This window comes from Pelophylax lessonae (assembly GCF_965119305.1).
Source record: "Pelophylax lessonae genome assembly, chromosome: 4".
Classification (NCBI taxonomy): Eukaryota; Metazoa; Chordata; class Amphibia; order Anura; family Ranidae; genus Pelophylax; species Pelophylax lessonae.
Window position 1 is genome coordinate 225,997,101 of NC_138771.1, and position 26,818 is coordinate 226,023,918.

Genomic DNA, 26,818 nt, shown 5'->3' on the forward strand with positions numbered 1-26,818 from the left:
ATGAGATTGCTGAAATGTTGGTCTGCGGACCAAGCTTTCAAGAAGGCCTTAGTGGATCTCCTTTTTGTGGGGGATCGCCTGTTTGGGTCTTCCCTGGATGAAATCATTAATGGAGTCACAGGAGGGAGAGTACTCTCCTCCCACAGGCAAGGAGTCTCATCGCAGACGTGGTCCTTTCTCGGCTCATAAGCAGTTTTTTTTTCGTTCCTCAGGGTCCCACAAAAAAGGATCCAAATCCATTCAGAACATCACCAGAGGTTCCATGAAGCCCTGGCCTGGTAAGCCGAGAGCAGGTCCTTCCAGACCTGCAGACGACAAGCCCTCTTCTGCCTGAATGGGCGTCCTCACCCGCATCTGGGGCAGGGGTATGTCTTCTTTTTTTTTTCCGGACCTGTGGACCTCTCTGATTCAAGACAGGTGGGTCCACGAGCTGATTCGGTCCGGCTACAAGATTGAATTTTGGTCTTATCCTCCAGAGAGGTTCTTTCTTTCCAATCTGCATTTGTCCCTAGACTGCTTGTGTGTTCTCTTCGGGGCAGTACAAGATTTGCTACTGCAAGAGGTGATTATACCGGTTCCAAACTCTAAACATTTTGGGGGTTTTTATTCAGACCAGTTTACAGTTCCCAGGAAGGAAGGCAAAGTTGGTCCAATCCTGGATCTCAAATTCCTGAACCGCTTTGTGCTGGTACAGAAGTTCCGGATGGAGTTCATCCGAGCAGTAGTGGCATCCCTTCATCAAGGGGATCTTCTAGCCCCTATTGGAATCAAGGACGCTTACCTCCATATCCCGATATATGTCAGACATTGGCGCTTTCTCTGCTTTGCCGTGGGCAAAGAGCATTATCAATTTGTGGTGTTACCCTTTGCTCAGCTCCTCAGGTGTTCACAAAAGTGTTGGCCCCAGTGTTGGCATTGTTGAGACAGCGGGGGATTGCAGTGCTGGGGTACCTGGACAATCTTCTATGAGCAGAGTCTCTGACTGCTCTACAGGACAACCTGGACATCACTGTTCAGACTTTGCAGGAGTTCAGGTGGACAGAAGACTGCTCTGGTTCCATCCACCAAGTTGGCCTATCTGGGTTTGACTCTGGACTCTGGCCTCAGCCAGGTTGTTTCTCCCACTGGACAAGCTCTAGAAGCTGCAGGATGCCGTTCAAATTCTGTTGTCCAGCAAGTCGGTCGTCTCTTAGGACTTGCATGCAGGTGCTAGGCCTGATGGTGTCTACCTTCGAGGTGGTTCAGTTTGCACAGTTCCACACGAGACCTCTGCATAGAGAGATTCTTGCCAAGTGAGACAAGAATCCAGTGTCTCTAGACAATCTGATCCTGTTGAGCCAAGGTACCTGATTTGGTGGCTTCGCTCTTCGACAGCGAAAATCCTTCCTTCCCCTGTACTGCACGGTGATCACCACAGTTGCCAGCCTGTCCGGGTGGGGAGGTGTTTTGGGCACAGACTGTGATCCGAGGTTTTGGACTCTGGAGGAGTCCAGGCTACCGATCAACGTACTGGAACATCAGGCGATCAGACTTTCTCTGCCCATCGGACGATTCGTCTTCAGGGGTGTCCGGTACGGATTTAATCGGACAATGCCACGGCTGTGGCATATGTCATTCACCAAGGGGGCACAAAAAGTGTCCTAGCGGCTCGGGTGGGAGGAACATTTTGTTCCAGCTCTCTGCTGTGCATATTCCAGGGGTGGAAAATTGGCAGGCAGATTACCTCAGTCGACAGGCCTTGGACCATGGAAAATAGTCACTTCACCCGGAGGTGTTTCATCAGCTGTGTCTCCGTTGGGGAACTCCTGAGGTGGACCGCTTGGCCTCTCGTCTTAACAGGAAGGTGCAGAGATTTGTGGCAAGTTGTCAGGATCCTCTAGCTGATGCCACAGATGCATTGGTGGCTCCTTGGGGCCAGTACGGTCTGATACGCCTTTCATCTCTCAAACTTCTGCCGAGACTTCTGCAAAGGATCGAGGCAGAAGGAATTCCGGTCATCCTTGTGGCTCCAGACTGGCCTCACCGGTCTTGGTAAGCAGATCTTGTACAGCTGGTCGCCGATGTCCCTTGGCGACTCCCTCCCAGGGAAAACCTGTTGGCCCAAGGGCCAATCTTCCATCCTGCTTTACAGTCTCTGGCTTTAATGGCTTGGCTGTTGAAAGCCATGTTCTGAAGGATAGGGGGTTGTCTGACTCAGTGATACCCACACTGTTAAAGGCTAGAAAATCTACCTCTAGAAAGATTTACCATCGCGTCCGGAGGTCGTATAGTGCGTGGTGTGAGTCTCTGGGGGTTTCTCCCCATTCCTTTTCAGTGGCTCGAAATTTTGGCATTCCTCCAAAGGGGTGTGGAACAGCGCCTGGCCTTGGGTACCATCAAGAGCCAGGTTTCGGCCTTGGCAATTTTTCTTTCAAAGTCCTTTGGTTCGCACCTTTTATTCAGGGGGTTCGCCACTTGGCTCCACCTGTGCGGTCTTCGTTGCCTCCGTGGTACCTTAATTTGGTACTGTTGGTTCTTCAAAACCCGCCTTTTGAAAATATTTGTGAAATTCCTCTGCTTACATTGTCCCAGAAGGTAGCCTTTTTGGTGGCAATTACTTCTGCATGCAGGGTGTCCGAGCTGGCAGCTTTGTCTTGTCGTTCACCTTATTTGGTGGTTCAGAGATAAAGTGGTGCTTCGTCCTTGTCAGTCATTCCTTCCTAAGGTTGTCTGGTTGTCTCTGGTTTTCATCTGAATGAAGACATTGTGTTGCCTTCCCTGTGTCCTAAGCCTAGGCATCCTAAGGAGATTGCCTTGCATTCTCTGGATGTGGTTTGGGCTGTTAGGGTGTATCTGGGCGAGTCATTTAGTAAATCCGACTCCTTTTTTGGGAGGGAACACCCTGAACTTGCATTTCTAAAGATGGTGCTGCTATGAAAACCAAAAGACTTATAGAACTACAGAGGATAGTGTACACATGCAAAAGAAATAACCATTAAATATAGCAAGGCAACTAAGACCTGATCAAAATAAGTAAAAATGGGGATTTGGTCCTACCATATGGCCATATCGTGCTCAAGCCCACCACTATGCGAAAGTACCCCATTGTCAGTGGGCCATACACTATCAATAAAATGAAGGATAAATCCAACCTCTCTAAACCATTGGAGATACTTACTCCTTACATGGGAGAGATGTGCTAGAACTGCACTATAAGGGACTCTTCCTATATCTGCTTACTAGTGGACACTGATAACGAAGTATACACCTGTACTTCGTTATCAGTGTCCACTAGTAAGTAGATATAGGATTACTGGAACCATGACCTGTGGTCTGATGAAACCAAGATAAACTTATTTGGTTCAGATGGTGTCAAGCGTGTGTGGAGGTAACCAGGTGAGGAGTACAAAGACAAGCGTATCTTGCCTACATTCAAGAAATGTCATGGTCTGGGGCTGCATGAGTGCTGCTGATGCTGGGGAGCTACAGTTCATTGAGGGAACCATGAATGCCAACATGTACTGTGACCTACTGAAGCAGAGCATGATCCCCTCCTTTCAGAGACTGGGCTGCAGGGCAGTATTCCAACATAACGACCCCAAACACACCTCCAAGATGACCACTCCTTTGCTAAAGAAGCTGAGGGTAAAGGTGATGGACTGGCCAAGCATGTCTCCAGACCTAAACCCTTTTGAGCATCTGTGGGGCATCCTCAAATGGAAGGTGGAGGAGCGCAAGGTCTCGAACATCCACCAGCTCCGTGATGTTCTCATGGAGGAGTGGAAGAGTGCTCCAGTAGCAACCTGTGAAGCTCTGGTGAACTCCATGCCCAAGAGGGTTAAGGCAGTGCTGGAAAATGATTGGCCACACAAAATATTGAAACTTTGAGCCCAATTTGGACATTTTAACTTAGGGGTGTACTCACTTTTTTTGCCAGCGGTTTAGACATTAATCGCTTTGTATTGAGGGGACAGCAAATTGACACTTTGCTACAATGTAAAGTAGTGAGTGTACAGCTTGTATAAAGTGTCATTTCTTCAGTGTTGTCACATGAAAATATATATAATAAAATATTTACAAAAATGTGAGGGGTGTACTCACTTTTGTGAGATACTGTATATAAAATATGCAATGTGGTTGGAGGGAAACTTCAGAATGGAAAATACATTTTTATTACAAATTATGTGAGCCGACTACAGTTCCTCTTTTAATGCATGTATGATTTGTTGTTACTGCCTCTTTGGCTGTTGCGCTTTGTACTTCTTCTTTTTTTTTTTTTTTGTGGTGGAGATTTATGCACCAGCCATGACCCAATGAAAGTATGGTTCTTATTTGTAAAGGGGAATGACTCTGTATGGGCAACAGTACTTACAGTTGTGGTTTATAGCTCCATTATAGTAGACCAGGGTTCATTCTGTTGCAGGTGCTTCTTCTGGGGTGCCTCAAAAATCCTTCTCAAATTTTCTTGTTTTTTATTCCCCTCTGTCTTGCATGTGGCAGGCACTTAGAAGAGTGTAGGAGTGGGGCTCTGTTTGGTGAAAACAGGTAGAGTAGGCACAGTTCCATTCTCCTGGTTTGCTATTGCTGGGTCAAGATGATCCTACTGGGGCACTTTGCGTTCAGCAGCAATCACTGTGGGTAATCACTGGCTGGGCGGACAGCCACAGATAGCTGCGGATGCCACCAACCTGTCATTGAAGTGTACAGGTCTTTGCAACCACAGCTAGCCACTTTCAGGTGGCAGAAAAGCTGCAGGAATCGGTAGATTCCTGCCGCTGTCATTTGCACTGACTCTAGTCGCCCGTGCGAATGTAGCCTTAAAAGCCCAATTGAAATTATGGTACATGAATTTAGGGGACGTTTTCGTGTCCGTATGTACACTTTGTGATTTGTAAAACACCTAAGAGCTGTTCATTTGTTGTTTAAACATTTGTATTACAATTTATTTTATGTACTTACCATTAATTTATAATAGCGTATCCGCTTAGTCTTCTAATGTCCAGGGTATGATTACCATTTTTGTTTCTGTTCTTTCCATGCCTATTCATGTATGGATGTAGAGTTGCAAGTGACTTCAAAGCAAAAGTCAAGAAAAAGAGATTCAGAGAAAGGTATTATGTAGTGCATACACATTAGCCATTAACACGGCTTTATGCCTGTTTAGGATAAAGTAAAAATTCAATAAAGGGTAGCAATCCTGAGATGCAGGAGACCTTAAACTATAAATCAGGTAAGACTTTATTAATGCTTTGTGAATGTGAAGATATTGGACGCAGAGCTATAGTGACCTTCCATGGAAGATGCAAAGCCTGCTTTTTGTTGTAGAGCACTGCTCCTGATCATGAATTAGATACTTCTAGTAACCAGGCCTAAAACAGTGTGGAGGATTCCTTCCTACATACATGTTTCAGCACAGTCCTGTGTTTGCCCTGTGATGCTTTGTGTAACAAGGTGGAGTGTAAATAATATTCGTTAAGACCCCAATTCAAAATCCCAAAAGCTAAAATCCCCTCTTTTTAAAGAATTGTCTCTGATATATTAACTAATATATTGGCATTTATATTTATATTATAAATATTTATGTATGGCTCCAGTTTTTTTCTAGGCTGCTGGACAATAATTCAACCATGCAGTGCTATTTGGAAGTAAAAGATTTGTTTAGAAGTACATAACAAAATTCAACTTGGTTATGCCTAGCTTTAGGCGTTGTCCTTATACTGTATGATCATTTTACACAAAATTCCTGCTTCAATTTTAACTAAGACACTTGTTTTTGTTCAGTTTGTATTGATTATAGCTGTTTTAACCAGATTTAATTTACATGAAACCTTGTCATTAACAATAGACTTTTTTCCCTCTTTTCCTGCCCATTTGTTTCCTTTATAACACCTAGTTGAATAGTTGATAATATATTTCACATTCAAAATGATAAGAATGTTTTCTCCCTATAGGAACTGATGACTTCTCCCAAGGTGACTCAGAATCCCGGTAAGATTTTTCTTCTTCTTTTTTTTTTTTCATTTTTTTTTTCATCTGCTAATATATAATTTTACCTTTTTTTTAAGCTGCAGTCTGCTTTGAGTTTACTTGAGTTTGTCTTATGGTATTGGCAGTGGTGGTGGTTGATTTTGGTACTCATGTATGAAAATGTAAAGGCCTTATTACTCTGATTTCACTGCAGAAATCTATTTTAACACACGAACATTAAAGTGGTTGTAAAGGTTTTTTACCTTCATGCTGTCTATGCCAGCTCGAGAACCGGATTGGGAGCGAGCACACGAGTGCCCTCAAAGCAAGCGGCTAGCTATGGGGGGGGGGGGCACTCAACAAGGGGGAGGGGCCCATGGCACTGGAGGGGGACCCAAGAAGAGACAGTTCGGGGCTGCTCTGTGGGAAACCATTGCTAAGTTTAAATGCCAAGAAACTTAGGCTGGCCATACATTTTTCCTATTCAATTTTCCTTTAAATTTACCAAAACAATATAATATGAGGTCAATCCTAAACACTTTCAATGTGTATGCAGTCGGGCAGGCCCTTGCACTGCATAGTTGAAGGTCAATCTAAAGAAAATTTAATAAGAAAATTGTATAGTGTATGGCCAGCCTTGAGCATTTAGCAAAACCGTACGATCAACTATTGTCACAACAAGTTAAAGTGATTTAAAGGATAAATATTTTTTAAAAGGATCAAAAACCTGTTATACCTACCTGTTTAATGATTTTGCACAGAGCAACCTAGATCCTACTCTTCTGGGGTCCCCTGCCAGTGGTCTCCACCCCCTCCTCCCATAGCTGCTTTCCATGGGGGCACTTGTGCAGGCTTGATCCTGAGCCATGCTCAGCCCCGCCCCCCACTCCCTCCTTACTGTCTGTGATTGACAGCAGCAGGAGCCGATAGCTCCCACTGCTGCCTATCTGTCAAGTAAGCAGAGAGAGAGCCCCTGCTCTCATGCAAACGCTGGATTGAGATTGGGCTCAGGTAATTATAAGGCAATAAGTTTAAAAAACAAACGAAAAACTTTTACCTTTTTAGAACCACTTTAACATTGCTCAAGTTAAATTTCAGTTCAGTACAATAATGTAATCCAGTAGAGTTTATTTCAATTATTTATAGTAAACTGTAGCTCCGAGTGAATTAGGCTTTACTGCATTGTACCCTATAGTTATGCCTACATGTTTCCACATACAGGGGAGCAGAGGGGATTGCACAGGGCTAAGCTCACTAGTAGGGTGATGCTTATTCATGGCCCATGAGTAGATTGAAGGTCAGAAGTTGGCACAAGAAGCTATGGTGTGGTATTAATGCAGTTATCCCAGGAGTGGCTGGTCTGAATTTTTAGTTTCTAATAGTTTTTATCAGTTGGACAAGTAACAAATAAAACTGTTCATATTTATTTAATATATTTTAGTTCTGATTGGATTTCTGCAATTTAAAACGATCAAGTATTTGGGAGGGGTAGAGCATCACACTGCCACTATATTAGAATATTTTTTTTTATATTAGAATATTTAGAATATTTAGTAAAAAAGCTATTTATTAAAAAAATGCAAAGGTTACTTACTAGGTTGGATTTAGCAACCATGTATGTAAGACATGGAAAACACTGTGCATGCATTTTTGATGCACATAAAAAGCGCACTGGACTGCATCTGGTGTGAACCCGCCCTTACACATACAGACAGCTAACAACTGTCTCTCTTCTGATGGCTGCCTTTATATGATCAGGTATAGGAGGAGGGCTTAGTAGGCAGTGTTCATTTTGGCAGCAAATTTCGATTTAGTTTTAGTCATAGTCTTTTGACTAAAATGCTATTTTTATTTTTAATCGTATTTTAATCATCTGAATTGTTTTAGTCATATTTCAGTTGACTAAAATCTCCAGTAAGTTTTAGTCAACTAAAATCTCTTGCATATTAGTCAACTACAAATAGAATGGGTTTAGGTAAATTGTAATGCATTATACATTTCTCTAGAATTTCCAAACTAATTATATACTCCTGGAATACAAATCTAATAGCATGTTGTTATGTATAGTATTAAGGTTTGAAAATACACTACAGACACAGATTTACCATTATGATATATAATTTCTTTATAAATAAAACCAAGTTTCATAAACATCAATTTTGCTTTTTGACAAACAGAAGTTCAACTTTAAAAATACAAAAAACTGTAAACTCTTATTGGCTGTAATGTCATTGCACATATTAAAACACTAAATGTGGCGCTAAACCCTGAAAAATGCAAAATAAATGGGGAAGCAGTCCATAATGATGTATCTCCGCTTTTGAAGAGGCAAATCCAGAGTTGAAGAACCACCACCAGAAAAGCACTCAAAACACCACCACTCCTTACCAGATGTTGTTGATCCCCACAACAGAGATCAAATGCACATAGGTAAAAGGTCAGAGACTTCCCACTCAGATGTCCAGTTCACAGGCTCAGAGGTAGTGTGTGTTAGCAAGAGAAAAGAAAAAACATCACATAGCGCAGACTGCTTCAAGAAACTTTACTCCCACTAAAATAGGCCACTTACAGAGTCCAGAAGAAATCTCGCATTCATATCAAGAATCTCCCCGCTGGTTCTTGGGCATTCCTATTGTTAGGCACTCGGTTAATGGCCGCTCTGTCTCCTCCTAGCTGCGGCACGCGTCGCCTAGCACGGCACCCTATTGCACATATTACTTGAATATACAGGATTACCAACATAAATTATTAAGAAAAAATACGAAAAAAGCCTTTTTTCTTAATTTTTTCTCCTTCAGCAGCTTAGGGCCCCTTACTTATGCTTATGTGGTAGTGCAATACATGTTTAAACTTTAATGTGATATTACAGACTTTGGATGGAATTGTGTTGCTGATTTAGAAATGGCCAGCAGAGTAGTGTTAATTTTAATGTCAATTTTCGATTTAGTTTTAGTCCTAGTCGTTTTGACTAAAATGTAATTTTAGTTTTAGTCGTATTTTAGTCCTATGGCTAAAATGCCATTTTAGTTGTATTTTAGTCATCTGAACTGTTTTAGTTGACTGAAATAGTGTTAATGTAGTAGTAGACGAAAATGTTTTAGTCAACAAAATTAACACTGTTAGTAGGTCAACAAGTTTTATGTGCAGCTCAGCAGTTTTCTTTAAACAGAACTAGAAGCTTGGTGCATGTGTGATTGTACTGGCGGCTGGGCAGCACCTTAGGATGCTCTACACAGTACCTTCCTGCCTCTCCTCCACTGCCAATCGCAGAGGGATGAAATTATATTTTATTCTTTTACAAACAGCCAGTGCAGGGTAATAAACGCACATCAGGCAAGCTACCATAGTCCCAGCAAGCTGCACCCCTCACTTGCCTCAGATGCACACTTTCTGTTAACACTTTGCCCACTCCACATCCTCTGCCTCAAAGCTAATTAGTGGCCTCCCCTATTACACAGCTGCATATATGATCTATGGCCTGGGCCAGGGCCTGCTCTAACAATGTAAAAGATGCTATGCTGATGTTGTGGCTGAGCTGTTAATTTGCCTGGAAGAGACCTACGGCCCGAGAGGAGGGAGGTTGTGGCTCAACAGTTGAGAACCACTGTGGTAAAGTAGAAGGCTGGGATACAGCTGTGCTCCATTGCAACCCTTATACAGTGAGCCCATAATACTATATAATCTGGATAAACTAGTACAATATTTTCAATAGCAAAATATTGTGTTAAATTGGCATATCCAGAAACAGAACTTTGAGTAAACTGAGAATTCCTCCTAATGTAGTAATGCCTTCTAAATAAATCAGGTCTGCTACTGTTATTTAATAAAGATTATTTTTAACACATCTTGCAGATCTAATACATCCAGAAACATTGATAATTTGGTCAACGATTTTTAGGCTAGTGATCTTCTTTCTTTCTTTTCACTTTTTTCTGAATGTTTCTTGGTACATAAATTCTCATTACAGTGTTTCTGGAAAAGCAGACTCCTGGCCTTCCTCTGATGAAGAGGACTTAGATTTCAGCCCAAAGGTATTGGCCGGCTTTTATAATAACTTATAGGATACTTTAGCATAAACGTTATTGGTTTTACTGTTATCTGTTCTTTCAAATTGCTTTTGACAAAAAATATGGTCCAGACTGCTGCAGGAAGAAACAAACAAATCAAGGGTTATGTGGGCTTACTTTTACATGCACACTTCCAGTAATAATTCCAGAACAAAATGTGTTTGGTGTAGCCACTGTGGAACTCTTTCCCAGTCACTCTGTCACACTTGACTTATTCAGGGACATCTTGTGCTTGTTCAAAAATTCTGTTTCTCAGTTGAGACTTGCGCTTACCTAACACTGCCCAGAGATGTTTTTTCTAAAGTTTATATACACGAATCGAAAATCAGCCGATTTCCCCATAAACACTAAAGCTGGCCAGAGACTGTTTGGCCGCTTCAGCAGGGATCTGCTGAGATTCGAACCATGTATGGGCAGCTAATAATCAGCAATAAATCAGTTAATAATCACTGTGATCTCCCAGCCAAGATGGCTCCCCGTGCACCCCCCCCCCTCCTAAAGAACACAATGGCCCATCAACACTGACTGAGGAATTTCCATTACTGGCTATTTAATCTATTGGTGCTACCAAACAGTGACTACACCCGATAGGGTTTCAATTTCCGCATGGCTCAGTTGTTTTTTATATTCGCTTTTGTCAAACCAGGTGGTGCTTGCAAGTCCACCCACAGCTTGAATTCCATCCAGTTTAGCAAGAACCAGTGTCGCAGTCTGCTTTTATAGGGCTCCTCCCCTTCCTAATTAGAATACTTTGTGCAAATATGGCACAGTCTCCAACAACTTAGATGCCGGGGTCCACAACTTAAGGCATTTCCTGTCTACAATGTGGTTCTCATCTGTGCTCTAGTGTTGTAAATAGAATAACCCTATCCAACTACCAGTTTAGTGCATATACAGCAAAGCGACTGCTGCCACTTACTCACATCCCCCCCAGTTAATAAGCCGTAAATAGATAACAAAAGCATCACCCTCACCTCCATTGCTGTTTATACAGTGCTTTGAAAAAGTATTCATACCCCTTGAAATTTTGTTTGTTTTTGGATTGTATGTGATAGACCACACAAAGTAGCACATAATTGTAAAGCGAATGGAAAATGGTTTTCCAATTGTTTTTTTACAATAAATGTGTGAAAAGTGTGGCATGCATTTGTGTTCAGCCCTTCTGAGGCAATACTTTTTATAGAACCACCTTTCGCTGCATTTACAGCTGCAAGTCTGGTGTGTTCCTTGGCCTTCATGATGCTGCTTGTTCACTAGGGTTCTCTAACAAGGGCTTCACGGAACAGCTGTATTTATACTGAGATTAATCTACACACAGGGGGACTCTATTTACTAATTAGGTGACTTCTGAAGGCAATTGGTTCCACTAGATTTTAGTTAGGAGTATCGGAGTAAAGGGGGCTAAATACAAATGTACACCACACTTTTCATATATTTATTTGTAAAACTTTGTGAACACCATTTTCCTTCCACTTCACAATTATGTGCCACTTTGTGTTAGTCTATCTCATACAATCTCAATGAAATACATATACTTTTGTGGTTGACAAAATGTGGAAAATGTCAAGGGGTATGAATACTTTTTTAAGGCACTGTGTTAGTGACAGAGTAAATGCAGGGGGGGGGGGGGGGGGAATTACATGATGTCTTTACTTTCATATTTTTCGATAAATTTAGTGAAGGTAGCAGTATAGCTATCAATGACCTATAAAGATTGTGCTTCTACTGAACAAATAGTGGTGTAGTTTAGTATGGATAATGAGATTGACAGTTGGGGTGCTTGGTACAGCAGAGCACTTACTGCATTGGGTTGCAATGCAGTGCCTTGTTTTTTATAGCTAAACAAATAAGGTACAATGCAGAGCATGAATACATATGAGCTTATGGAAAAATACAGCGCTTCTTAAATTTGTCCCCTATAATTTAAATTGGCGAACTTGTCTTCAAACTAATGTCATGTATGTGCGATTCTTTTATAGAAAACATCCAAGCCAAATTTAACACAGCTACTGAGCTCCAAAAAAAAAGGTTAGTGAAACAAATTTTGATAAACCATGCAAGTTGTGTTTGTTTAGATCTATGGGATTCTTAACGGACTTATGCTTGTTTCTTTTGCTGTAGTTAATGAGAGCTTTGCCCTACAGAGTAAATCAGATAGTGAAGAAGACTCTTTTAATGATAGTGAAGATGAAGATGCAAACATTTCGTCCCCTCCTAATAAGAGTGCTCCCAAAATCCTTTCCTTTCCTCAACCTTTGATTTTCTCACCTGGCTCCTTTACAAAACCTCCCCAGCTGGCTTCTGCTTCCCTCCACAGCATTATTAAGGTAAATGTTTGATAAATGTTCACAATTATTTGTTTTCATTAATTTGTTCTATCTTCTCCTGCTTTATTTGGCTTCATAATGGATTGTTGACATATCAAGATGAGACAAAATCACAAGCCGGTGCTAATAAAAAGTCTGAGAAAACTGTTGATCAAGAGGAAGATAAGATGGAGGAAGAAAATAATGAAGAATGTCAAGAGGGTGATGACCAGTGTGAGGAAGAGAACGAAGAATCTGAAGCTTTATATGATGAAGAAGAGGAAGAAGAATGTGAAAGTGAAAATGAACAGAGTGAGGAAGATCAAGAAGAGTCTGAAGCTTTAGCTGATGAGGAAGAAGAATGTGAAGAGGAAGAGGAGGATGAGGAAGAAGAACAATGCAAAGAGAAGGATGAGGATAATTGTGACGATGATGAAGATCATGAACCATGTCCCGAAATAGAAAATGATGGCGATGTTGATGATCGTTTTGAAGATGGTGAACGTAACCATGGAAATGAAGTTGTAGGATGTCTAGATCCTGGTGAAGGTGATCATAGACAAAGCAGTGATATTACTGGGTCAGATAGGAAAAAAAGTGTAGATGCCTCTTGTTATGATGGATGTCAGAATACCTCTCAGGTTGAGCAAAATGCTGAAGACATCCCAGATGGTAATGATGTACCAGTATCTCTTATATATGGGCTACCTGAAAATTCTGATGAAAATCGAACGTCTACTGAACATGAAGCGGGCTCGTTAACAACTTGCATAAAACCTTGCTTTCGAATAGACCAAGACGTTGAAGATACAAGTAAAATAGGAGGGCAAAATAAGAATGATCAAAGTGATAAGAATGACTTGCACCTAATAAAGGAATGTCAAAGATTTCAGAGTTATCAACAACTAGAAATAAATACAGGGATAGATTCAGAATTAAAAGGGAGTGATGCAACATGCTTGCAAAGGACTCCTACTAGTAAAGGCAAAGATCATGTGAGTAAATAGCCCTGTGTGCTTAGAGTTAAGAGGTTTTGTGATTCTTTTTGTGCTTTAGATACTAGAAGGTGCAACCCCTTTTTTTGCTTTTCATGTGCCTATTTTGTGAAATACCCTTTTGTTTGCTGAGTTTTTATATATGTGTACATATGTGTTTTTGTTCCTTAGGGCTCGTGCACACTTCATCACAAAGAAGCTGCTTCTACAGGCTTTTTTTTTTTTTTTTTTTTTTTTTTTTTTAAATTTTTTTTTTTTTTTTTTTCTGCCCTGGTAACTCCCCTTCATGTTAACCATGTTAACCAATCTGTCCATGCACACTATGGCTTTTTTAGGTTTTTACAGACATATGCTCTTACAGGCAGAAAAAAAAACCCCACCCACCCGCATTTTTGAGAGGAGCTTTTGAGCAGAAAAGACTCCAAAATACGTGCAAAAAATCGTGAAAAAGCATTAAATAGTTCAAAGAAGTTTGAAAACACAAAAAAATAGTAAAAATTAGCTGAAGGGAGGATTTGTCAAAAAAGCTCAAAGAAGCTCCGTAAAAACGTGCAAGAGAGCACACAAAAAATCACATGCTTCTTCAAGCTGAAATAAAAGCTCAAATGACCATGAAAGCAGTTGTTTTTTTTTTTTGTTTTTTTTTTGAGTTGCAGTGTGCATAAGCCCTTATCCTACCACAGCCTGTTTCAGTGGTTTACAGTGTACTCTAGGTGCCCCATGCATAGTCATCAGCTATTTAGTACAGACACTAATGTGATGCATCGTGGATTCTGATAGAATCAGTAGTCATTGTACCCGTTATTGTATTGTACTGTTCAGTGTCTTAATGTAGACTAGTGATTATGGCTCCAGGCCCAAGATCTTGTACCTTTTTGACCATGGATTAGCTTTTGCACAGCAGCTGTTTAACCTCTTCACGCCAGTGCCTCCCGGCTCTTTAAGAAGTTTAAGATGGCGGGAGGTGGTGTGTGGCTTAAGTTCTGATTGGCTGTTACGGCAGTCACGTGAACTGAAAACTTTTGGTTAGACACCGCGGTCACTTTCCCAGGAGCTCACTCTCGGCACAGCGCTATTGACTTCAATTAACGCAAATACACGGCCTCTCTGTGCTAAGGCCCAGGAGCTTAGAGGCTGCATTTTTGCATGCAGCCGGAGCCAAGGGGTTAAAGATTTGTCTTGTGCTCTGATGCAACCAGAGTGCTACATTCCAGTTATGTTGAATCCTGCCCTATTGGCACTGAACATTTTTTCCCTTTTCAAAAGTTTTTTGGGTCATGCCTTTAGGCTATCCTCAGGAATCTGTTCACCTACAAGACAGTTGTAGGAATGAAGTTAGAATGTCTCTAATTATGTAGTTTTGCAGGTGCAAATGATAAGGGTGGGCCCATTTTTTTGATTCAGGAGGTGATTTTTTTTTTTTTTTTTCTCTTCCAAGTGTATCATTTCTTATTTTTAAAATTTGGTTGTATAAATATAGGAGTGCAAACTTACATAATCTAGTTGGTTGATCCTCTTTGTTAAAGTAAAAATGTCTTACTGCATCCAGACAAAGCATTATAGAGGTACTAAACACATACTGTTCAATTTACATTGTCCCTTCTATTTCTGTATATGGATGATGGCACTGTAATAAAAAAAAAATTCAAGTACATTTTTTCTCATCTATATATAGCTGTCACATGACCCAGCCCTTTCCCAGCCTGTCTGTAGGGAAACATAAGCAGGAGGAGCTTCCAGTCCTCGGCTGCTGGTCACATGTTTAAAATAAAAAATAAAAAAAAGCCTTTGGAATACAGAGTAGAGATAAATAATATCAATAAACTGTTTTAAATTGTCCTAGAGAAATATAATTAGAATAAAATCTTTATTATTTTGTGGAAATAACATGGTGTAAGCGTATTTCTGCCAGTCACAGGCTGTTTCACACCCCTCCAGCCTGTGTCTTAGAATAAGAGTGAGGTGAAGCCTCCGTTAATCTACATGTAATATCCCACCCCTATTGTGTTTAGCTGGTTAGTGGGCATAGAGGAGAAGGGAGTGGGCTGTCATTTACCAGAGTGTATATGCCCATGTATGTGACTCTATAATTACATGCACCACTCATATGTGATAGGGAGGAAATCCTCTGTATAGAAACTCTCTAAAAACTGAGTGTAACGGATCAATCTGTACCCCGACCGGGTACCTCCGTTGACGGATGCTCCTAGTGCTTCCCGAGGGCTCCAAGCACTCCACCAGACACCGTAACCATTTCAGACCCCACGAACCGCCGCAGCTTGGTTGGGGTCTCACCGTCCCCTACCCACCCTGGACCTACGACAAGGCTCCAGGTGCCAGTGGGTGAACCTCTCTTTCTCCAGAGAGTGCAGCAGGAACAAGAACAAGCTCTTACGAGAGCTTAGTGATTATCCAAGGGAGTATGCAAGCTTAGCAATCATTTGTAGAAGATTCCCCCAATGAGAGACAGGACTCTAGATTAAGGGTGAAATATAACTCAACTTGAACAAGAAACAGACTTTAATACAGTTTTCCCCCACAAGGTTACCGCCTAGGTGGACCTTGTTGAGAACTGGACATGACATTCACAATCCAAGTTTTACACTCCAATGCAGTGTACACAATCCCTCCCCTCTGCCTGATTACAGTAGCATATACAGATTAAAGTGTATACAGGAACTTAACTAATTATCTAGCCATCTGGACAGAACAATGTAAGGTCATTAACATTTAACAATGGAACAGACACAATCCACATTCCATTTCAATACACAACCAATAGGGAAGCCTGTCATTGACAGTCTGTGTGTCTCAGACACTGTTTCTCACAGACAAGCACATGGAATACACTGTGTAAGGTGGTATTAAATCTTCATATTTCTATATGAAGATATGGTTGACAAATATTACTGTCCCATCTGAAGCAATTCAAACCATTAAGTATTTGCTCATCACCTCCAGTAATGGTTAATACCGTCACACTAAGCATGTGTAGAGTTGCCACCACAGCTGCAAAATTCTGAATTGGGGACATGGAGAGAAGGTGGAGATAGAGAGCAGCAGGATCAACCGAGTTTTTTTGCAGAATACAGAAAACGAATCCCGTAGTGCCTGAGTGGGTATGAACAGCATAGAATACAGCATTTATTGATAGTTTATGATGTGGGTTTAGTGACACTTTAAAGTGGAAGTAAAGATCACATGGTCAAGAAGTGCGGTGAATGGGATAGGATGCCAACAACCTAGAATGCAATGGAAGCCAGCGGTTGATGCTCGGTTGACGAGCTCTTACTGACACGGATAAGCCACAGCTTCTCAATCACATGACTGCACCAAAGCTGATTTTTTTATTTATTTTTTTCTATTTTTATTTCAAAAGGTATTTAGTGTGATCTGTTTTAAAGACATATTAAACATAGGTATGAAGCGTGGGGGGAGCATTTATTTTTATTTTTTTAACTAGACTTCAAACAATTTTTGGGTTTCCTTTTTTACAGGCGCGCACAGGCTTCTTTTTCCTTCTTCATACTTACAATTGAAAGAAGAGGTGCTTTTTCGCTAGAGTATTATGAAATATGCATTCCAATCCAAATAAACATTTGGGATGCATACATAGAGTACAGCCTATTTGCTGAGTGTTTTTTCATTCCGGCATTCCTGTAGTATAGCACTTCTTCCACTCCCTCATGTCTATTATCTGGAGATCCTGAAACACACCTGCTGGTGATTTTGGAACACCCTCTTTGTTGGCTGTTATTCACAAAAAGCATAATATGGACAAAAAATGCCAGCATTAATGTTTCTAGTAGTCGCCATAGTCCAATCTGATTTTTACATTTGATTGTGATTGGTTAGGGAGGGTTACACATTACAGACTTCAGAAAGTACACTGTCCAGTAGACTGGAGCTGTGTGTGCTTTTTCTTCAGGGGAACTCCGAAAAAGGTAAACTGAGTGAATTTTTCTGACTTTATTACCCTTACTTTGCTTACTAGTAGCATTGTTAGCCCACTGAATGCTTTCACTTATTTGCTAAAATTGTTCTTTGAGATATTTATTTTGGCCTTCATCTGGTTCTTTTAGGAAAAATCTTTCTCAAGTGTTGAAGGTGAAGATGATGATGATGATGAAGGCAGTATAAGTTCTGAACATTCATTCACAGCAAATACTGCTGGGCAAGCAAAGGCACAAGCCGGTGGAGATGTGGGCAGGAAAGGTTTGTATATATTTTTGATGATTTTTTTCCTAACTGTCATAGTTGTACATCTGAAGTAAAATAACAGAACAGTCTATCTAGTGCTAATTAGAACAAAGGTATTTTTTCAGTAAATAGGCTGAATAGCTATACTGGCCAAGGTTGAAAGAAGACAAGGAAATGACTAGTATAAAACCTTCAGAAGAGCAGGAAAGGGAAAACTATTTTGTTAATGTAGCTGTTAATGTAGCTGTTGAATGTGTATTAATAATATTATTATTATTATTAGGCATCCAGATCAGTGAAACTTTGTAAACCTTGGGAGCCATACCCAGACCCCACGTGGTGGGGATGGCATTTAATTTTGCTTCGATCACTGAATCCTGCTTGGGCGCTTACCCCGGCACTTAATGTAACATGTGTAGTTAGCCTAAGGGTGCTATACAGGGCCATGGTCCATCCCTATGGAACCCAGATTCTGAAGACCCCTCTGGGAGTATGCCCATCATGACGGGCAAATCCTGGACTCTGGTTCGGTAACCGTGACATGGACAGGTAAGACATAATTTTTAAACAATCTGTTAATAGGATGTGTCGATATTTGCATATTAACACCCTAAAAAGTGCTTATAAAAATCAATATACATAAATTATAAAGTGCTTATCTGTGCTGTGTCTAGCAATCATGATTTCCATATATTATATTATATAATCAATATAAATAAATAATTGTGCTAAATATATCCATAAATAAACATGAAATATGTAAATTAATAAATCAGTGAATAAATAAAAAGTGACAAGTGCCAACGTGACTTTTCAGATATCTTCCTTCATCTGCTCAATAGTCCTTGTGCAATACAGTTCATATGAATCATAAAGTGACCAGTGTCCAATGTGCAAATCTGTACCACTCGTGATCTCACTGTGATCACCTTGCTCCCCTCTCTCCTCCCTACTTACCAAAGGTATGCAGGGTTCAGGCCTTATGATATTCACAGAGGTAGTCTTGCACCTCCTTTTAGGGGTGGGGGACACTCCAGCTTGTCACGTTGGCACTTGTCACTTTTTATTTATTCACTGATTTATTAATTTACATATTTCATGTTTATTTATGGATATAGTTAGCACAATTATTTATTTATATTGATTATATAATATATGGAAATCATATGATTGCTAGACACAGCACAGATAAGCACTTTATAATTCATGTATATTGATTTTTATAAGCACTTTTTAGGATGTTAATATGCAAATATTGACACATCCTATTAAGAGATTGTTTAAAAACACTTTATAAGCTACTTTAAGGCAGCGCTGATTCATTTGCACTCATTCACTTTCAAAGGAACTTTCCTTTTATTCAGCAGCAGCCTCTTTACCTAACTTTTTTACTATAAGTGTATTTTCCTAAGCGCAGGTATACTCCCACTTTTTAAAGACATCATTTTGCCCCTGTACAAATCATTAGTAAGACCTCATCTGGAATATGCAGTTCAGTTTTTGGCACCCGTTCTTAAAAATGATATTGGGGGAACTGGAGAAAGTCCAGAGAAGGGCAACCAAACTGATAAGAGGCATGGAGGAGCTCCGCTATGAGAAAAGATTAGAAGAACTGAATTTATTCAGAGAAGAGGAGATTAGGGGGGATATGATCAACATGTATAGATACATAAGGGGTCCATATAGTGAACTTGGTGTTGAGTTGTTCACTTTAAGGTCAACAAAGAGGACAAGGGGCACTTTTTACGTCTAGAGCAAAATAGATTTTGTCTCCAAATATGGAAAGGTTTCTTCACTGTGAAAATGTGGAATATACTTCCTCCAGATGTGGTTCTGGCTAGCTCACTAGATTGCTTTAAAAAAGGCCTGGATTATTTCCTGGGTGTACATAATACACTGCTCTCTGCTTTACTTTTGTGTTGATGTCCTAGAGCAGTCATGACACAGACCTCCAGAATGGCTCTCATTTCAATCCAAATGTACAGAACCTGAAAAGCCTGGAGAACAGAACTGCTTGCAAATGTCACATCACTAATATGCCATTTGAAGGAAAATATCAATTTAAATAAGTATTTGACAAATTTGTCACACGTCACTGGAGGAAAAGTACTTCTTCCAAAATGGAAGGTTCCAAAACCATCTTCCTCAAGGGCTTCTATGTTGTACCTCCCCAAAAAGAAGAGTGCCCCATCATTCTCCTGTGGGTTCATCTTGAAAGCCAAAACTCAGTTCTTCCTTTCAGTGCAAGACTTAGAACACAAAACCTACCAAACCCCTCTTCACAATGCAGAGGCACCTTCACTCCTGAGAGCGGGGGATGGTCTGCTACAGTTTGCTTTTCTCTGGGTCATAGACATCCCAGATCTGTGGGTTCAATCAGTGGTTTTAGAGGGGTGCAAATTACAGTTCAATGCTCTACTCCTTCAGTGTCCGTCTCTTGTACCAGGGAGTGGTTGTTTTGGTTCCTCTGTAGGACAGGTTCAAAAGATTTGATTCAAACTAGTTCAGTGACAAAACCCAACTTTGATATTCAGCTAGTCCTGAACCTGAAATCCCTAAACAACTACCTTCAAAGATTCACATGGAATCTGCAGGGTCGCTTATTGCCTCTTTAAGACAAGGGGAAATACTTGGCATCAGAAGAACTTCACAATGCTTATCTACATATTCCCATTTACCTACCTCACCAGTGCTTCCCAGTAGGAGACTAATGTTTTCAATTTATTGCACTTCCATTTGACCCATCTCCTCCATCCAGTATTTACAAAGGTACCTGTACCTCTTTTTGCCCTCTTGAGAACTCCGATAAAAGCCTGACCATATCTAGCCACCTTCTAAAGGACTCTTCTCGCTTTCTCTATCTGCAAACACTCAAAGGACTATTCAGGTGCTTCATGCATTTGGTGGTTGGGTAATCCGTTTTCAAACATCTGCTCTCCAACCTTCCCTTTGGCTAGCATACTTAGGCCACATTCTGGACACAAAACTAATTAAAGCATAACTCAACATTTGTTGAGAAAAAAAACATTCCCCTCTGAGTAATCCATGTACATTGCAAGGATTAGAACAACCTTTGTTGCAGATTCCTACCTTTTTTTGTTATTCTGAAGAAATCACAGTTTGTTCCTCTGTGCTGAGTGAGTCTGAGAGTGGTTTCATAACTATCAGGCAGCAGCTGCAGTACACCAATGAGGAAATCTGCTGGGCCTGCATCCCTTTAGACATGTTCCTATTAGGAGTATCTCACCAAAAATGACATTTTTGTTTCAGGGGATGCCTTAAATGTGACTTGTATCTTAGGCAGACTTCTAGGAAAATTGGTGAGCCAATCACACAAGCAGGAAATTGTTTCTTTATCGTACATCGCGGGACACAGAGCAGGCCATAATGATGACTATCTGGATTTTACGCCACCTATAGATGAATAGACACTGGCAAACCAATAGACAGGAAGTTTCCCCTATATAACCCCTCCCACACAGGAAGAACCTCAGTTATTTTGCCAATGTCTTAAAGGTAATGGTCATGGCTGTTTAAAGCTCTTCAATCTAAATTTTATTCCAGTAAAGGGGCATTGTGATCTGATCCATTCGGGTGGCTGATCACTAAGGAGGGGATGGTACCTGAGCCTTGAGATGGAAAGGAACAAGGTTTTGCCTGTAATGTGACCCGCTGGGCGCTAGATCCTGGAAGTTGGAACCCTGGTCATTATACCCAAGGAGTTTTCCTGCAGGGTGCTGTACAGGTTTAAGGATATGGACCCCAAAATAATAAGGGGGACCCGATCCTTGAAGGTCCAGAGATGACAGAGCCCGCCATAATGGGTGAAGATTGGGTCCCTTTTCAGGATCTTGTGCTGGGACTGGTGAGTTTTTTCCCTCTTTAAAAAAAAAAAAAGGTTGCAGAGAAAGAATTTAGTACTATTACGTCTCCAGCGCCTGCAGTACCATGTTTTTCCACTAGGGGTCAGTAGTGTCTATGCAAAGATGCCTTGTATCGTGACGCCTTGTCTTTGTGTTCCACAGTGAGGAGCTGAGCTTTGCCACATAAGCCTGGTGGACTGGAGGCTCGTGAGGGCGCGGACGCACAAACAGCCTCATCTGGGTGGGCAAGCACGGAAAAGCAGAAGCGTGTGTATGACGTCACGAGCGTGCATGTGGCAAGCTGTATCAGCTTTTAAAAGGCAAGCGAGACTTGCAGAGCTCCTGGCTGACGCTGAAAGGGACACAGAGTAGGTTTCACTGGGGCACGTGAGTCTATGGGACTTGGACACGGCCGCAGGCACTAGTATCTGGAGGGGGGTTGTAACTGTGGTAGCTGCAGAAGGCTGGATCACAGTTCCTACAGGGGATAGTGCAAAGAGGTTTTTACCTCAGATCTGGGTCTTAATTAAAGTAAGCAATGTCTTCAAGAAAAAAAAGTGTGGGGGGGGTGTGCAGCTGGAAGGGGAGCAAGTGCTCCACCATCAGGATTAGAGGAACCTAGTCTTATTCCTGCTGTGCTAACTTCCCCAGATAGGCCTGAAGCAACTGGTCAATCAAAGTCGTTATGCTTGTCAGCTATTGTTGCTACTTCCAATGCCTCTGCCTCATCTTACATCACAAAGGTCAACTTGGCATCAGCTTTGACTAATTTGGAGGGTAAAATAGCCGGGATGATTTCCTCTGTATCACGGGGGAGGAAATGGGATAGATCTCCCGCTCCTGAGTCCGGGCCCAGCGGGAATCCGGCTGAGCACATGGACACTCGGGCCCGAGGGGAGACCCCTGGCTTAGAGCCAGAATGGGCATAGAATATAGAGGAAGTAGCTGTGAATGACCTGGAAGAGGGGCAGGCTGGAGATTCCTCTTCAGAGGAGTCAGGCTCTGAGGAGCTTTTTTCAGCCTCTCACTCGAAGATGTTGCTTATTCAGTCTCTTACCGAAATGGCCTGGGCTGGTTTTAAATTATCTCCATTAAAGATGTCAGAAGCCTCCTTCTCTTCATTGGGATCCTTACGCCCTCAGCAGAGTTCCCAGGCTCTCCCTTTATACCCACTGCTGGAATAGTTGCTGTATGCGGATTGGGATCACCCTGATAGGGTATTTATGCCTCCAAAAAGGTTTTCCTTGCTATATCCTATGGAGGAAAAGTTCAAAAGAAAGTGGTGAATGCCTTTGGTAGATGCTGCTATTTCTTCTGTAAACAAAAATGTAACCTGTCCAGTTGACAATGCCCATGTATTGAAGGACCCAGCGGATAGGAAGTTGGAATCCTTACTAAAAGCCTCATTTGCCGTCGGCGGGTCAGCCAGCAGTAGCGGCAATAGGAATTTGCCAGTTCTTTTTTTAATAAATTTTTATTTTCCTTTTTACATATGCCAGTTCTTAAAGATCATTTTAAAAGGTTGGCTAGGAACCTGCCTTCTCAAGGGAAGACTACTGAGAAATTGGCAGAGCTTGCTCGCGCCTTGGGTTTTGCGGTAGATGCCCTTAAGGATTCCATCCAACAGGTGTTTCGCTTTGCACTTCTCTCAGTACACATGCGCACATGCGACCCTCAGGGTCAGGGCCAGAAAAAACCCTGGGTCCAGAGGCCTGCCAAGACAGGCTACAAGTCTGCTTTGTGAAGGGGTGCTCCGACTCACAGGGGTGGGGGAAAGGCTTCTACAATTCTCAGAGGCTTGGGAAAAGGTATTACAGGACAGATTGGTCATGTCCACAGTGGCTCAGAAATACAAGACGGAGTTCCGGGAATTCCTTCCCTCTCGGTTTCTAGGTTCAAATGTTCCCACAAGTCCAGTGAAAGGAAAATCCCTGTTCCAGGCCCCAGAACACTTGTGGGTACAGGGTATGATTGTAGAGGTTCCGGCCAGCAAAAGGTTCATGGGTTTTTACTCAAATCAATTTGCGGTGCCAAAACCGAATGGCGAGGTGAGACCCATTCTGGATCTCAAAGCTCTGAGCCAGTTCTTGAATGTTCGATCCTTCCACATGGAATCCATTTGTTCGGTGGTAGCTTCTCTGAAGGAAGGGGAATTTTTGGCATCTGTGAACATCAAGGATGCATACCTGCATGTGCCAATTTTTGGGCCTCATCAAGTTTCTGCGTTTTGCAGTGGGGCAGTGTCATTTTCAGTTTGTGGCCTTGCCGTTCGGCCTAGCCAATGCTCCACAGGTGTTTACAAAAGTCTTAGCCCCGGTGTTGGCATTCTTAAGGTCCTAAGGGATTTCAGTAGTGGGATATCTAGATGATCGATTACACAAGAATCGATCAGGCCCAGGGCTAACGCCGAATGTGACTCTTGACAGTCCAGTTCTTGGCAAACCTGGGCTGGATTCTAAATATAGAAAAATCAGCCTTGCGGCCAGTTCAAGTTCTAGAATATCTGGGCCTGATTCTGGACACAGCTCAGGCAAGAGTTTTTCTGCCTCCAGCAAAAAAGGCCATAAGAGCCATAAGAGGTCTGGTCCAGATCATAGGAAGGGATATCCCTCTATACGGCTGTGCATGAGATTGCTGGGCAAGATGGTCTCCTCATTTGAGGCAATCCTTTATGCGCAGTTTCATTCCAGGCCATTCCAGAACAGCATTCTGTCTGCTTGGAACAAGAAGCTCCAAGCTTTGGATTATCCAATGGTTCTGTCCCTAAGGGTGAGGCAGGATCTCACGTGGTGGTTTATGCCCAACAATTTAGGGAAAGGGAAGTCTTTTCTGCCAGTAATCCTGAAAGTAGTGACCACGGACACCAGCCTATTGGGCTGGGGTACTGTTCCTGGAGCAAGCATTTGTCCAGGGAAAGTCGTTTTGGTTGGAAAAGCTCCACCTATAATAATCTTGGAGATCTGGGCAGCTCGGTTAGCTCTAGTATTCTGGACTGCCAGGCTGCAGGATTGTCCTATCAGGATTCAGTCTGACAATGCCACGGTGGTGGCTTATATCAACCACCAGGGGGGCATCAGGAGCCAGGCAGCCCAAAAAATGGCGAACTTCATTCTAGCATGGGCAGAGAAGCACGTACCGTTTCTATCGGCAGTGTTCATCCTGGGGGTGGACAACTGGCAGGCAGACTTTTTAATTCGCCAGCAGTTGTTTCCAGGGGAATGGTCCCTACGTCCCAAGGTATTTCAAATGATTAGCCAATGTTGGGGTATCCCGGACGTAGATCTATTGGCATCCAGGTTCAACAACATGCTGGACAAGTTTGTATCCAGAACCAGGGATCCAATCGCTATCAGAACAGAAGCGTTAGTGATTCCTTGAGATTGATTCCCCTTGATCTATGCCTTTCCTACGTACCAACTTCTGCCATGGCTGCTGCGCAGAATACAGGTGGAGGGGAGACCAGTGATCATGGTGGCTCCGGCCTGGCACAGGAGCTCTTGGTACGCAGAGATTGTGAAATTGGCAGTAGGGGAGCCATGGTCACTGGCATGCCATCCAGATCTACTTTCCCAAGGTTCCATATTCCATCCTGCTTTACGGTCACTGAATTTGACAGTTTGGCTATTGAGACCAGAATCTTGAAGGATCGAGGGAGTTCAGGTCCAGTTCTAGCTACGTTGATAAACGCTAAGAAACCCGTCTCTAGAAAAATCTGCTATAGGGTCTGGAAATCTTACATCTCTTGGTGTGAGTCCAAAAGATGGCATCCTCGCAAGTATGTTGGAAGAATTCTTGCTTTTCTACAATTAGGAGTGGAATTGAAGCTGGCATTAGGAACTATCAAGGGGCAGATCTCGGCTTTATCCATTTTCTTTCAGCGACCGATAGCAACACACTCATTGGTGCAAGGTTTGATTCGCATGGTTCCTCCGGTCAAGCCGCCCTTATGCCCCTGGGACTTAAATCTTGTGCTCTGTGTTTACAGAATCAGCCGATTGAGCCTATCAGGAATATTCCTTTTGATTCTTTTGGTGGGGAAATTGTTTTTTTTGGTCACTGTAACCTCGGCCAGAAGGGTATCAAAAATAGTGGCCCCTTCTTGCAAGGAGCCATTTTTGGTCTTGCACCAGGACAGAGTGGTCTTGTGTCCCCATCCAGCCTTTTTGCCTAAAGTGGTTTCCAGTTTCCATCTAAACCAGGATTTCACTCTGCTCTCCTTTTTTCTGAATCCTCAGACCACAGAAGGAAAAATTGTTACATTCACTCGACTTAGGACGGGTAGTCAAGGTCTATTTGAAAATGTCAGGACAAAAAAAGGATTATTGCTCTGAATTAGTGCTGTCAGAGGGGCCTAAGAGGCCAGGCAGCGACAAGTTTGACTATTTTTAAGTGGATTCACCAGGTCATTATTCGGGCGTATGGTTAAAGGGAAAGGTCCCACCCTTTAGATTAAAGGCACACTCTACATGGAGGGTAAGTGCTTCGTGGGCAGTGCATCATCCAGTGTCTCTGACTAAGATTTGCAAGGCTGTTACTTGGTCTTCAGTGCATACATTCACTAGGTTCTACCAGGTGGATGTTAGAGCTGGAGAGGGGACTGAATTTGGCTATAACTTTGCTACAAGCAGCAGTATAGATCCTTTTTTTGTCCAATGGCGTGTTCCCTCGCCTCAAGGTCATTGCTTTAGGACAGCCCAGATACATTATTATGGCTTAATCTGTGTCCCGTGATGTACGATAAAGAAAATTGGATTTTTCCTACAACTTACCTGTAAAATCCTTTTCTTGGAGTACATCACGGGACACAGAAGTCCCTCCCCGCTTTTCTGGGATCTTCATTGCTTGCTTAAAAAACTGAGGTTTTTCCTGTGTGGGACAGATTGTATAGGGGGAACTTCCTGTATTGGTTTGCCAGTGTCCATTCACCTATGAGTGGAATATAACCCAGATAGTCAGTCATTATTATAGCCTGCTCTGTGTCCCGTGATGTACTCCAGAAAATGATTTTACAGGTAAGTTGTAGGAAAAATCCAATTTTCTGGGATGTGTTTAGTAGGAAAAATCCAATTTTCTGGGATGTGTTCAGTACACATTCTGTGTACAGAACAGCTCCAGGTAGCCATATTGCATTACATTTTCAGAAAATTACAGCTGCTGCAGATTGAGCAGGAAAGGTAATTTTTAATAACATTCAATTACAATATGACTTGTGTCACAATTGTATACGCTATATTATTTTTTCTTTATTTGCTATTTTTTTTTCCCCACAAAAGTGGAGTTACCCTTTAAGAAAAATAAATAAATGTCTCCCGCTCATCACAAAGGGAAAATAAAAATACAAACCATAGACAAACTGAAATAAAAATAACCAGAGCAAAAAAAAAAGCCTGCTCCCGAGAGTTGCTGTGTAGCAGCTTGCTGAAAACAGTGTTTGTCTATTC

The 26,818-nt window shown here is 41.9% G+C and overlaps 1 protein-coding gene across 2 annotated transcripts in view; it reads left to right on the plus strand.

The window, feature by feature from the left end:
* ANKRD26 (ankyrin repeat domain containing 26) overlaps positions 1-26,818 on the plus strand; it is a 141,557-nt gene that overhangs the window by 51,827 nt on the left and 62,912 nt on the right. For both annotated transcript variants that reach the window (XM_082254066.1, XM_082254067.1), the window contains exons 7-12: positions 5,040-5,090; positions 5,931-5,967; positions 9,914-9,977; positions 11,993-12,041; positions 12,135-12,340; positions 17,397-17,529. In XM_082254066.1, the coding sequence (XP_082110192.1) occupies positions 5,040-5,090; positions 5,931-5,967; positions 9,914-9,977; positions 11,993-12,041; positions 12,135-12,340; positions 17,397-17,529 (540 nt within the window). The remainder of the gene's footprint in view (positions 1-5,039; positions 5,091-5,930; positions 5,968-9,913; positions 9,978-11,992; positions 12,042-12,134; positions 12,341-17,396; positions 17,530-26,818) is intronic.